The 15,202-nt window shown below is 42.0% G+C and overlaps 1 protein-coding gene across 1 annotated transcript in view; it reads right to left on the bottom strand.

Moving 5' to 3' along the window:
* Positions 1-15,202, bottom strand: part of SRGAP1 (SLIT-ROBO Rho GTPase activating protein 1) — a 413,075-nt gene that overhangs the window by 114,792 nt on the left and 283,081 nt on the right. The window contains exon 6 of the mRNA XM_069229120.1: positions 13,132-13,260. Coding sequence (XP_069085221.1) covers positions 13,132-13,260 — 129 coding nt within the window. The remainder of the gene's footprint in view (positions 1-13,131; positions 13,261-15,202) is intronic.

The raw sequence follows: 15,202 nt of genomic DNA, 5'->3' as shown, positions 1-15,202 counted from the left end.
ATAATAAAACTACCCTACAAAAAACAGTACACTCCTCATGGTTCTCTCAGCCAGCAAGTCCACCACCCACACACACAGACCCAACAAAATGCCTCCTTAACCTGCTGGAAGAGGAACACTATATTGAAAAGCAAGACTATTGTGCGCCTCAAACAGTTATCACAACCAGCAACACTCCTGCTTCAAGCCCACATTATACTACTTACCCTTCTCCTAAACAAAACAACACTACCACTAACACACCTTTTCTAAACTGCCAGCTCATAAATGCTCGATCACTCTCAAAAAACAAGCACCACATCTACGACCTGCTCACAGACACACAACCTGACTTACTATTCATAACTGAATCCTGGTTGGGAGATGACATGGCACCAGTGTTACACGAAGCCATTCCTCCGGGCTATCAAACCATCACTCAAAACCGTATAGGCAAGGGAGGAGGTGGACTAGCTATTATATTCAAACAGGCATTGAACCTCAGTAAAACAGACAACATCTCCATACAAGGTTGTGAAGCCCTCCTTACCAGATGCCACCCTACTCCAACTTCCTCCTGTAACTTTCTCCTCCTTTACAGACCTCCACCTAACAACTCCACATTCCCAGATGCTTTTCTAGACACAGTCTCAAACCTTATTACACTATGCTCCAACCTATGCATTCTTGGGGATCTAAACATTTGGTTTGACAAACCCAATATGCCCCATCCAAAAGCTATCACCACTGGCCTAGTCGCATTGAACCTACATCAGATTGTACACAATCCCACACACATCGCTGGTCACATCCTAGATGTCATTTTTGCTAAGCATCTATAGCATCACGCCAATCACTTAGTCAGACCACCATATGATAACTTTCCAACATACAACTCCACAAATCAACACACCCCACAACTACTTACATACATACACCTATCGACCATGGAGCAAACTCAATTTAGATCACTTAGAAACACAACTAACAGCAAACACAGATCTAGATACAATTAATTCTGTGCCAAAACTTTATGAGTGGCTAAAGGAAGCTTTTGATATCCTAATACCACTCAGAAAAACTAAACACAACAAAAGAAAACCAACACCTTGGAGAAACACAGAACTTAAAAAGATAAAGCAACAAATCAGAAAGTTGCAGCGGACCTGACTCAAAACAAACAACAGTCAAGACAAACTGCAGCTACACAAACTTAACAGGATATACAAATCATCAATCAAAAAAGCTAAAAAAAAGATACTACTCAGATAGAATTCAAAATGCTCAATCTACAACCAAGGAATTTTATAAAATTCTCAATGAATTTCGAAAACCTACATGCATGGAAGGAAGTCATCCCACTACTCAAGGTTTCACAAACAAATTGGCAACTCACTACACAACCAAGGCAGACACATTGGACTCCTATTTAAAACAGAAGAAAACCATCAGCACCAAAACCTTTCCTAAAATCCCCTCTAAGAATAACCCAACCCAACCTCTACAGTCCTTCAAACAAATATCCCAGGATGAATTTATGGATTTTGTCAAAGCAAGCAGACCTTCTGGTTGCCCTTCTGACCCTTGCCCACCACAAATCTTCAAGAACATTCTTCTATCTACTTCTGCTGCCACACCTGTAAGAAGAGTCATCAACAACTCTTTAACTTCAGGAACTTTTCCTGTAGACCTGAAAAAGGCATACATACGACCTTTATTAAAGAAAACAAACCTAGACCCGCAAGACCCCAACAACTACAGACCAATCACAAATGGACCTTTCCTGGGCAAATTGATAGAAAGAGCAGCATTCGCCCAGATGTCACAATTCACTGAAGACAATTCTATACTTTCAGACTTCCAAACTGGATTCCGCCCAGGAAGAAGCATTGAATCGGCACTCATAGCAATCTGGGATGATCTTAAAAACACAGTCGACCGAAATGGAGTTGCTGCACTACTTCTCTTGGACCTCTCGGCTGCCTTTGATACGGTTGACCATGACACCCTAACTCAAAGACTCCACGAAGCCAGCATACAAGGGATTGCTCTCGACTGGATCACTTCCTATCTTCAAAAAAGATCTAATATCATCCACTCACCCCACTTCTCGTCCGAACCCTACCTCACAAAAGCAGGGGTCCCCCAAGGGTCAATCATCTCACCTCTGCTTTTCAACATCTACATGATATCTTTACCAGAACTGATCAATGATTTCCACCTCACATGCTACAACTATGCAGGTGACACACAAATACTACTTAAATTAGAATGCCCCAAAAACATTGAAAACTCACAAATCTTCAGTTGCCTCAGAGCCGTTGATCAGTGGATGACCTGGAGCCATCTCAAACTAAATACCTCCAAAACAGAAATGCTCATATGTGGTGACTGGAAAAATTATGACCCTCTGTGCGTCTGGCCTGACGATCTCGGACCACCTCCTTTATTATCCAAGGAAGTTAAAAACCTAGGAATCACCATGGATTCCAAGTTAACTATGAATGCCCAAGTGGACAAATTAGCACGAACAAGCTTCATCACCTTGAAGACTTTACGACGCATGTTCCCCCACCTCGGATTTCCACACAAGGTGCAAGCTACTATCTCGCTTGTACTATCCAAACTGGATTATGCCAATGGCCTCTACCATGGATCATCTCTATCTGTTATGAAAAAACTACAACGTATCCAGAATTCCGCAGCCAGGCTACTATTACATGTAAAGCCGCAAGCCCACATCTCCCCTGCCTTGAGAGCACTATACTGGAAACCCGTTGCCAGAAGATGCATTTTCAAGCTGCTTTGTATCACCCACAAAGCTATACATGGAACAGGACCGCTTTTTATCAGAAACAAAATTACCAAATACATCCAACAAAGAAACCTCCGCTCAAGATTGGCACCCCGCACTAGAACACCACCATACAAGAAAAAGACTATAGGTGGTACATCCTTCTCCGTCCAAGCAGCCAAACTATGGAATTCATTACCCCCAACTATAAGAGCCACAGATAACTTTCTTGTCTTCAGAAAACTACTCAAGAGTTGTCTCTTTCCTTCATAACCACCATATTCAAACAACTATGAACTGCATATGCCTATGTTGATAAATATTTTTTTCAGATCATGTGTATATTTCTATTTATTTTTAGTTTCTTTAGAAAATATGTATTGCTACTATGTCATAACAATAAAATACACACACACTCTTTAAACCTGTTTGACTAAGTATATTTTACCCATGGTTCTAATTATGTATTGTATGTGCATATGTTTGTGTATTCATGTGTGTGTGTGTGTGTGTATGTGTGTATGTATATATATATATGTATGTATGTCTGTGTATATGTTGTTTCTGTGCTTGACAAGTTCGTGGATCATTGCATGGGTCCTGGGTGGGTTGTTATACTAGATATCTATGAATTCCTGCTCTCATCTTATCACACTTATCTACTCATCATCATATGTCATGTCTCTATCAAACTATCCTCCATTCTCACTCTGACTCATCCCAAATCCCTTCTACTACTTTCATCTCCTAAATAACTCTGCCTAAGCTCTTCCCTCCACCTCCACATCTAACTCACCAAACCTCACTCTACTACTGTGACCTCCCACACAACCTTACTAAATTCTCCCGCATTTATCTCACCCTGCTACTATGTTCTCCCTAAAACTTCCACATACTCTTCCCTCCTCCACCCCCCTTTACTCATACCAAGCCTTTGGGTTGAGTAAATGAAGGATATACTCCCAATTAACACTTCTGGATTTCTTTCCTCCTCCACCCCTCCATTACTCCAGTCAATCTAACTAACAAACTCTCATATCCGCGGCTCAAATTAACTCATAATAATACTAAAAACTGTACTCATTATTTCCCGATACTAATCCATCACTAATTCTTGTTGGGTTCCAGAGTAGCGTGCTACTCATCGAAAAGCGCTTCGACGCCTCGTCAGGGGTAGTAAGCGCTATATAAATACGATTACAATACAATACAATTTGTGTGCCCAATAAATCTCAGGGAGTGATAATAATAGGATAACTCTTCTGGTTCATGGACTTGCAGAATAAATCTGCATTTTATCTCCAAAGTTTTGGCTCATAAAATAGCCTAAAGGGTTAATATGTCTCATACAGCGCAAATCATGTAGCATGCACAAGACAGATTTTTATGTTATGCATATAGATAAGTGTTTTACTACTTTTGATTCTTTTATTACTTGCAGTTCAATAATTGCAGTTCTTTTAATACAGCACACTGAGCTAGGAACTGGCATCAAGGACCTGCATGCTAACTTAGGCATGGGTTTAGTTTTGCCTCAAACTGCTGTTATTGCACGGCTGCTGAAAAGGCTTTCTTTGGGTAGTAATAAAGTATTTTTAGTACAGGCAAACTCCAGCACTTTTTTATATTTTAAGTCCTGACTCTGTGTTTCTTCATGCCCATGCATTCTTAACATATAATCCCTATCAGTAAAGACTGTGTATGACTGCTACACCATGAAAACCACATTGCCTTAAGTAATATCCTACACATTAATCTACACACTTGTATGATTTATTGTCAATGTATTATGTGTGTGTGTAATGTAAAGCGCTCAGACACCATATAGTGGGATGAGTAGCGCTATAAATAAAATAATTATAAACATTTTAAAGTACCATTTAAACCACTACTTGTGTAATTACTCATACACCCCAATGCGTCTGCATTCTTACAGTGCAAGAATATCTCTTACATGGGGGGATGAACAAAGTGAATTACTCTACTTCCAAATGGTAAGTTTCTCTTAAGTACCTGTGAAGTGATAAGCTGTGTGCCTTTGTTTCCCTCCATTGCATTGGCGTCTAGGTGTTAGGCTCCAGATAACTTCCAGTCAGGATTATACTCAAACAGAAGGAGGGCTGAGGGCTGATGCCATTTAAATTTGGCCTGTGTTTTAAGCCCAGCGGAAAGTGAAAATAAAGCCCACTCTCTGCCTTCACGTTGTTGCTAAGCAGACAATATATGAAAGCTACTTGTGTCCCGGTCTTGGCAAATTACACTGGGGCAAATTTAGTATATTTCAATGGGGACAGCTGGATCCCAAACCTAACAACAAAAATGCTGGGTCCGGAATCCGCTTGGTCCCACCTTCATTCCAGCACTGCTCCTACGGACACTTCATACCCCCAAACTTGTCCCATCATCTCTCAGCTTTCAACTCCTGTTCACGACCAAATGATGTTGCTTTTACTTGACAAACTGAAGGCTGGGCTTAGAGACAATGCGGGTTGTACATTACAAGCAAGAAACCTAAAGTTAACATAATAAGAGATACCGCAACATAAATTAGCATAACCTACCTTCTCATAACATAATGTTACATAGTTATAGAAATTATAGGCTTAATACAGAGATCTTTTCACAAGAACTAGGTTATGGGCTTCATTCAAGGAAAGACCGACTCAGCCTTTCATCCTTATAATGGCCATACAATGAGTACCAATATAGACAGGGCACTAATCATTGCATTAAGCGTTTTCCACACAGAGCACTTTGGTAATAGTGCATACAAATAACATTCAATTTTGACGCCACCACAAATAAAGTTGGACACCAGAAAATAGTTAAGTCATGAGCAAGTACCGTCACACTGTTAATTGTTATAAAAAGCAAGAAAAAACTCAATGGAAAGGCAAAAGTAATCAAATGCAGAATGTGGAGGGAATAACCATGCCTTATACATTGAAAGACTTAGTCACCTTTTATATTGCATGAGGTGTGGAGAAATGCATTTTCTATTCACTCAATCTCTTTGAGTTATTGTATATATGAAGAAAATAAATCACAGAGAGTAACTGGATACTGTATTCTCCTTTAAAAGACTTACCTAGCATAAGAACTGGTTCATGCAGTATGGCTGTGCATTAATAACGTCTGGTGATACCATTTGTACCACCGCAAAGATTATCATCATTTTCATGTAGCTTAAATGTTTGCCACATTCACTCGAGCAATGAAACCTCAGACAAAGTCATGCATGGGATCGAATTTGTAAAGTATAATAAAAGTAGTCATTTTCGGATAATGTTTTGGAACTCTAAAATAATCCAGGGCTTTGTCCATTGAGGACAAGTAGAAAAAAGTTGTGGTTCACCAAAAACACGTGCCACACCGCAAGAACCTGTATTTTGTTCTTTCTCAGAAATTGCTGCTTCTTTTAAAATATAAACCACAAGCTGTGCGCGGTGTGAGGTTGTATCAAGTATAATTTGGGCTTCGTTGCAATCGCAGCAGAAAGCTGTGCGCCCAATTACAGTTTATTTAAAGAAGAAGCAGAGGGCGCGTCCGAACCTCACTTTCATGGTTACACATTTAGTTGGGAAACTGCACGGCCCGTGCGTTCTGCGGCATCCTTTGCCGCGGTGTGCAGAAAGGATGCAGAGAAGTACGAACAAGCAAGAATAACATTGTAATTGAAATATGAATAGCGCTTAGCTCACAGAGGACGCGGTACATCGCACTTCTAAAAGTATCTTACGCGATGTAAAACAATTTCCAGGACTGGATATCTTCGGAAAATAACTAAGTATAGAAAAACAAAATACTGCTACAGACCAATGGTTTGAGAGGCTTTTGAGCCACAAATGAGAACCATTTCACAGTCCCAGGAAGTGTGCGGCTCAGAATTTAAAGTAACAGGTTCAACCTACCCTGAATGTTACACATACAGTTCCTTGCAGAAAAAAACAACTCTGCACCAGAGTTCCTGTCGAATTCAACATTTGTCAGGTCAGACCTGATGAGTCCCCTTGAACCCGAACCCAGTTAAGTGAGCACATTCTCCACCGCGCAGGAGATTGGATACATTTTTGTCACTCTGTCCCAGTGATGTCTTAAGGCTTTTCAGAGGCCCCTCTTTGGAACAACTTTGATATTATTACCCCTTTTTAGGCCTTGTGATGCCAAACGATATCTGAAATATATGAGAAACCTTCAAAAATGGTGACAGTGTCACCCAAAATCAGCCGAAAGCTCATGCTTCCTGGTATACGCCAGACACATTGGGGGTCATTCTGACCCTGGCGGTAATTACCGCCATGGCGGAGGTCGGCGGTAGCACCGCCAACAGGCTGGCGGTGCACCGCTGGGCATTCTGACCGCGGCGGTTCAGCCACGGCCAGAAACGGAAAGTCGGCGGTGTACCGCCGACTTCCCGCTGCCCTTGAGAATCCTCCATGGCGGCGGAGCACGCTCCGCTGCCATGGGGATTCTGACACCCCCTACCGCCATCCTGTTCCTGGCGGGTCTCCCGCCAGGAACAGGATGGCGGTAGGGGGTGCCGCGGGGCCCCTGGGGGCCCCACAAAGAATTTCAGTGTCTGCTTTGCACACACTGAAATTCGCGACGGGTGCAACTGCACCCGTCGCACCTTCCCACTTCGCCGGCTCCATTCTGAGCCGGCGTCCTCGCGGGAAGGGTGTTTCCCGCTGGGCTGGCGGGCGGACTTTCGGCAGTCGCCCGCCAGCCCAGTGGGAAACCCAGAATGACCGCCGCGGTCTTTTGACCGCGGTACGGTCTTCTGGCGGTTCCCGCTTGGCGGGCGGCTACCGCCGCCCGCCAAGCTTAGAATCACCCCCATTGTACCAAACAAAGCTTGAGCAAACATTGATGAAGCCAGTTCTTTTTTAAGTTTGGACACAGTACTTGTTTAGCGGACAAGTGCATAGTATTAAAATAAGACATCTGCACTCATATATCAGCCTTTAAAAACAGTGAAAATTAAAGTGCTGCTCTGAACATTTTCACCATTCCAATGGGTAAAATCTAAAGATTTCTCCTAGTGTCTCTTACCCTGCCTAATCGCTCTTCTTCTCTTATGCACTTCTCTGATTAGACACTTACCTGTGACCTACTGAGTAAGAAACTAAGAAACTGGACAAAGCAAGATACTGGAGATGGACAGAGACATAAAGAAAAGAGCATAGCAAAACATGTGAAGTAGAGGGTGAAGGTGGTAGCACAGTGTAACAAAGGTCCCCCATGTGGGGGGGGGGGAGTTGCGGGGTGACCTAAACTCCAGGAAGCCCCCCTCAGCACCAGGGTGTGAGAGCTCCTGAATAGGTCTGGAGGGACCCCCTCCATGTACTTTGCACGGAGGGCCCGTCAGGTTTTGTTACGCCACTGGATGATCAGTAGACAGGGTGATAAAGAATATAGAAAAACCTACACTTAAAGGGCCTCTTTATTGTTCATTCTCCATCTGCACTATTTCAAGCTTTATTCTGGGCCTGTAGCACCTCCTCGAACCCTAGTTCCAGCGCCACCAGACAGTAGTAATGTAGAAAAAGAGATTAAATCGACAGGTATAGACAGCAATGGGTAAAGGGAGACAAAACGAGTTGAGGGAAAACAAAGAGACGGAGAGTAGTGAGAGAGAAAAATGAGAAGAGGTATCAAAAAGCTAGTCAGCTAAAGTAGGAGGGGGGAAAAGAAAGGTGGGACCCCTGGGCATTTGCCCACTTTGCTCATGCCTTACAGTGTTCATGCCTGTTCCACTGGTAAACTTGAAGGAATGGAAGGAGCTTGTACAGATGATCAACAGAGTGTCCTGGCGCTCAGGTACTGGAGAGATGAGGAGAAAGAGGCGAATAACTGCACATGACCTACCATCAATTACAACTGGAATAAGGACCTTTTCAGTTCCCTTTTAAATCTGACTTCATCAGTGGTGGTCCTCAGGTGCTCAGGCTTTTACCGTAAAAGAAACACCACATATCCGCTGTTTTTTAAAATGAGGAATCACGTTTAAATTTGCGTTACTAGAATGCAAGACTCATCACAGGCGATAACTCTTGATCCCCTCATTTAATACTGAGGGGCCCTGACATAAAAGGCTTGGCGCATCAGAGCTTTAAAATCTATATGTTGCTGAACTGGCGACCAGTGAAGATATTTACGCATCTGGGAAACTGAAGAAGATTTAGGAATTTTAAATAATAGGCGCACTGTCAGGTTTTACATGACTTGAGCTGCTGATTTAGATAGTCAGGGAGGCCCAATTACAGAGCGTTAGCATAGTCCAGCCTGGAGAGGATCAGGGCTCTGACCACAGTGATTTGTGCCTCCCGCTGGAGAAGGTACATGCATTTTCTCAGCAAACGTTAAATCCAGAAGCCTGATTTCACCATTGCACACACCTGTGGGCGGAGTGAAAACTGAGCATCAAACAGTAAGTCCAGATTCTTAGCAATTGCCGTAGGGTGTTGCAGTGGGGGAGCATTGTTAGGCCAGGCACCCTCCCAACCTTGGAGGGGATTCTGTCCAAACAGGAGAATTTCTGTTTTATCTGGATTCCACTGGAGTTTGTTATCCTTCAGCCAATCAAGCAGTGCAGCCATACAACGTGCAAACCCATCCTTAGCCCTTGCAGCTTATGCTGCATATCATCCACATATGAAAAACCTTTGATACCAAAGGACTCCACCAAAAATGCCAATTGAGACATATATATGTTACATAATGTGGGACTTAGGGAAGAGCCCGGAGGCACTCCCCACATCAACCTTTTTGCTCCTGAGGCAAAAGGCTTCATCCGAAATGCCTGTTTGCGAGTCTCAAGGAAGGAGCCGAGCCAATTTAGGGGTGAGCCAGTAACTCTCAGATGTTGTAGCCTGTGCTGCATGATACTATGGTCTACTGTATCAAATGCAGCAGATTAATCTAGGACCACAAAGGCTACATTAAGGCCAGAGTCCAAGCTTAAATTGATGTATTCTAAAAAATTCTAGAGATTTTAGACACTTACGTTTATATAGGGTGCCAGTAAACTTTTACATAAAAATCTGAACATGAAACAGGATGCCTTGGGAGACAGACAAATTGCCGTATGCCAAATTCCAGGAACCAATGGCCTGTTGCACTAATAGACAGGTCACAAATAGTGGAGGGAAACTGTGCAGAGACGTTTTGCAGCCAGGTCTAACTAGTGTGAGAGACATTTTGCAGCCAGGTGTTACTACTGTGATTCAACTAAAGTAGGGCGTCACTAAATGTTCTGCATAATGAATAGTAATTAGGCACATTGCTATTTGTGACTCCTCTCTCTGATTGGTGATCAACATATTGAGGGTGGCCTGCAAGGGACAGCAGACCTCTGACCTTTTGTTTGCATCCCCAAACAGGATTTCCGTAAAGGAAATGATGATGCTAACAAAAAACATGATTTCTGTTTGGGCAAGCAGCAAGGGGAGCAGGAGCACTGCCTGCTCCCCCCGACGTGATAGTTCTAGGGGAAGTTGTGCAAAGTGGATAGTTTCCCCTTTGTGAATCAGTTACCATCATGTATGAGAGGTCGGTAACTTTTACTATGATTTGGAACTTTGGTCACTAACCCCTAATGCATCTCATTAAACAATACATCAGAAAAACACATTTGTGATTCAGAAACACTTGCACATTTCACAAAAGGGGTTTAGTAATTTCAGAATACCATTTTATGGGAATAAACCTAGTGATTATGCAAATCACAGAGTTTCCAACCACAAAATGCTTTAGTATATCAGACTCGAAGTAACTTAGCTCAGTTACTGAAGTCGGTGGTTTAAGCACTAGGCTCTCATTTTGAGGAGGTCCAGTATATCTTAGTTGAAGCAAGTTGGTTTAAATCCCAAATCAAAAAGCAGGTTACCCAACATAGGGGTCGGCAAAATAGACAGTCTGAGCAATTGCGTCTATTTTACAGGTCCATGTGGATTGGGGGTAAGTGGCAATGAATGACATGGTGATTTACCACCCACAAAGTCAGGAGCAATGTGTCTCCATGGGATAGAGTACCCCAGCTCATCTAGAAGGCAGAATATAAGACTCAGAGTCTACCTATGTATAAACAGAAGCTTGACAATTGAGCTGTTCTGCTCCTACTCTTATTGAATGGGATCCAGTTTGTCAAGGAATTTTCATGTGGAATAGATGTTTGAAATGAAGATTCAAGTTTTAAGGAACAACTGTGACATTTCAGCATCCTTTGCAATAGGACCATATTGAGGTGCAAGCAGTTTTGGAGTCAAAAGACTTCTAGAGAGATAGCAGTGTTACAGAACCATATTAGATGGTTTGCTGAGAACCATATGTCGTGATCATCAGTGCAGTTCCAAAGGTGACTGTCAGAAAAAAAGTTTGTGCATATGGTTGCCCCTGCTTGTTGACATATGTTGTATTAGTATATTTGTATGTTGCTCAAAGAGTCACCGGGTATGGCAGTGCGATGCATTCGTTTGTCAAAGGGTGACTTTCAAGATGGTTCCAAGGTTTCCATATGAGACCAGTGTTATTCAGCTTCTGAGAATGTGCTGTCAGTAGTGTGACTAAGTATGCACCAATTTTATATGGTGGATTTGTCAGTGGCACAAAGTGCTCGGAGGAGAGAGGAATGAGAACTGATTGAAAAGGAGTGGATTCGAAACATTAGAAAGCAAGTCTCTGGGGAACTCCGTTTGGATCAATAATGTCTTGCTAAGCAGACGTCTGTTAGAGCTAGAAAGACAGTCTTCAACTCCAGCATATTTATATGGAAAAGAGGAGTTCACAGGGGACCAGCTATTGTGCACATAAAGAGGGTGATGGGTGCCTACCAAACAAAATATGATGAGTTAGTTTTCATTGTCCCCGAGTTCCAGGAGGGCCAAAGGGAAGACCCAGTAAAAGTTTGGTCTTCTGCGCCCAAAAGGACCAGTCACTTAGGAAGATGTGGAATACTTGGCCAAAGGAAGACTAGACCCAGTGAGAAGCATAATGCATATGTACACATGACATCCTAACAAGGGCCAGACTACCCTTGACACAGAAGACCATCACAAACAATCATGTCTATTGCTACCAAATGTTGACCAAAGATTTGACATTGTAACAGACCCATTTTACGTAAAGGGTCTAGATTCCCTGTGGACCTGGGGGGGGCTTGAAATTCTCCAGTCAGATGCTCTCTACTGGCCTGATGATCAAAAGCCTCTGCAATCAGGGGAAAGATGATTTACCCTTGTTTAGAAAAACATGTCAAAGCTGAAACAGCCGAGTGAGAACTTTCAGAGAATTCACGCCACCTCAGGAGGGACAGGTTGAGGGATGTTTGTTTCCATTTGAATCTACCTGGAACATTGTTATGTAGTGTTTTGGTAGGGCAAGCAATAATTCAGTCTATGATCACCATAACACTAGGTGCATCACAACAGGTTATTATCTGCATTGACCTGGCATGTTTACAGATATGAATTCTGGCCCTTGCAAATCATGTCAGGAAATGTGTGGCATTGTAGAAGACGGAGGGGCAGAGGGGCCACAGAACCACCGCAACTGGTATGGAGTTACACACGAATGAAGCACTGGAGTCACAGCAAGCACTGGCAGGGTCCTACCTGGCACTGCTAGGTCTGAGCTCAGAACTGGAAATGACGGCAGAAGGTGCTGCACAGCGGCCTTGCAGAGGTCTATTAAAGATTCCGGGGACGTTAAGAGACCGCTGCTATGGAACGGGCCGTATTCAGAAACTTTATTTGAACATGTGCCAAAGGAATCTGGTGAGCTATGGAGGCAAAATGTGGAGTACATGGAATGTAACGTTCATAGACAATGCTAGTCCTCCATCTTCTTGCAATGTCAAATGAGTGGGTTCCACCAGGATGTCTCGGTCAACTTGAGGTAGTAGCCTGAAGAGGGAAAATCCAAAGAGGGAGAGAGAACCCAGGCCCAACATTGAGGACAGGGGGCTTGACACTAGAAATTTTCTTATTTCAACATTCTTATTCAGAACCAACTTCATATCCGGCACCCCCATTGGGCCCTCACAGATCAAAGTGCTTGAATTCCTCATCAACCTCTTATTTCATTATCTCTTTTGTAGTGTGCTGCGTATAGCATTGTAATACTTCAGAGTTCCAGTTCAGATAAAAAACATGCACTTTATACACATTTTATTACGTGTTTATGGCAAGGATAGTGAAATCAGGTAGTTCCCTACTTTACCGTGAGTCAACAAATAGTATTTGCCCCATCCACTATTACTCATGCAACAAAATTATATAAACTGTGTTGCCTGTGTTTTTTTTTTTTGCATTAGTAAAAACAGCTTGTAATTTGGTCCTGATCATCAACACGTTACTCACATCAATGAGATCAGATAGGTCGTGGATGTAATACTTGAATACTGAGGCATTGCTGGCTTCGAGGGTTAGCAGGTACTCGTTCCGTGCCTTGATAGACTTCAGCTTGTTCTCAGAGTACTTAGCTTGGCGCTGTAAGGGAAACGCAAACAAAATAAAAAAGGTAAATGGGCACTCTGCATTACAATGGAAGGGGTAGAGAAGATGGATTGTTAAAGTAAAACAGAACCCCATCTACAAATAGAAGATTCCCTTTCCTCAAAGATTTATTTTACCAGAATTACACTTGATCAAAATTCTACAAGTTCAAAAACAAATATTATAGATATAATTCTCCTTAGGCTAAGCAGTGGGAGGGTAAAGACAGGACTTCGCTAGGACTTAGCAAAATAGCGATCCTATGATGAATGTGTTTTTCAGGGATCTTGCATCACTGCTACCGAAAAACACCTTAGCAGGTTTTCCAAAGCTTCCAATTTGTATAGCTAAGCAAACTGAAGCAGAGAGACATTCTGCAGTATTTCAAGATGTGATCTAATGAGAAGAACAGGACTGGAACTCAGGCCTTTGGGTTCTTGGTCGACAACAGTGGGAGCACAGGCTTCATTTAACTGAATAATACGCCAGAGTTTATGCTGCTTCTCTTGTTTTCTCTTTCTTCTGTGGAACAGTGCACTTATATTGATATTATAGCTTCATAAAGTTACCCAGTAAGCACTGTCATAAGCCTCCCTCACTGGCTCCACAACCAATTTATTGTCTCTCATTGAATATAGAATGAGGTAGGAAGATGGCGTGCCCTACTTTCAAAACTCTAGTCAAGTGATCCTTCTCAACCCGATGACCAGCAGTTTGGTGCAATTAGCAGGACAAAATGGTTGCCATGACTTTGAGATGAGATGATGTCCGAGGGAAATAGAGGAATTTGACCTTTTCATTTAGCTTTGCAGAAGTATGAATGATACAGAATCAAAAAAGGGGAGATTTGTAGATGCAAAACAGGAAGAGAAATTCTCTGATGGTCCCATTTTATGCAGAAAGCATTTCAAATGAAATGCAACAGCCCACCATTGGTATGTATTTGAATTCAACTTTACTTTACTCCTAAAATAAACTGCATTTACACACAAGAAACCTAAAACCAAAGCAATGTTGTGTCCAGAACACGTTCTACAATTTAAATATATGTATAAAAACAAAACTGAAAAACAAAGTCTGTCTATACTATCTTAGGATCACAAACTTTACATCTCCAAAATAATAAAACTATTCAAATATTTGTAAATACAATGAATGTTTTGGAGCTTTTAATTTGAACAATTAATCTCAGAGATTCGTCCACTACGCCAACACTGTGTTTTGAAAAATAAAAGTTAAAGCTCTTTTTTATCTTCCATGGATTTAGTACAGAGTAGAAACACGCCAAAAACTACAATTTTACTCAAAATTCCCTGCAATAATTAGCAGTTAGCCACACAGGAGGTCACTTCTCATCTAAAGATTATGAATACCAATTTATATACAGCAGGTACAGTTTACTAGACTTTCGAGCACTTTCATAAGTATGTATTGCCAGTCCTCCAGGCAGCTAATGTAAAAACGATTTTTCATAATACACATTGTATATTTCATATATGCATTCATTCAAAACTGATTTTTCTAAATTATTTTTATTTTTTTAAGTCGGTATAGCACAAATAACCAAAATGCTAGGTAAACCATGGAATGGTTTCAATTTCATTCAGTTGTGTTATAATGTCCCCATAGGAAGTCCAATGTTTGATTTTTTGCATTTTAGCTTGATTTTTGGCTTTTCTCTCTCACATACCACCAATCCTGACATCACTCCTTTTGCCTTATTAAGAATAATAACATTTCCAAGCAGCCTGGCAGGGTGCCAAGCGACAAACTTTGTCCAAACGACCTTTCAGTCGAAATGGCCAAAGCAGCATGGAAGTCCAAAATACCAAATAGAGCTCCCCGTTCCTGTTTTCTGCGGACCTTCCAGTGAAATACCAGAGTATAAAGCATTACATTGCTTCAGGAGCTTAAGAGGCCCAGGAAGAGGTCCACA

This window comes from Pleurodeles waltl, chromosome 4_1 (assembly GCF_031143425.1).
Source record: "Pleurodeles waltl isolate 20211129_DDA chromosome 4_1, aPleWal1.hap1.20221129, whole genome shotgun sequence".
NCBI classification, from domain to species: domain Eukaryota; kingdom Metazoa; phylum Chordata; class Amphibia; order Caudata; family Salamandridae; genus Pleurodeles; species Pleurodeles waltl.
The sequence above is the reverse complement of the archived record's forward strand: the minus strand, read 5'-3'. Positions and strand labels throughout refer to the sequence as shown.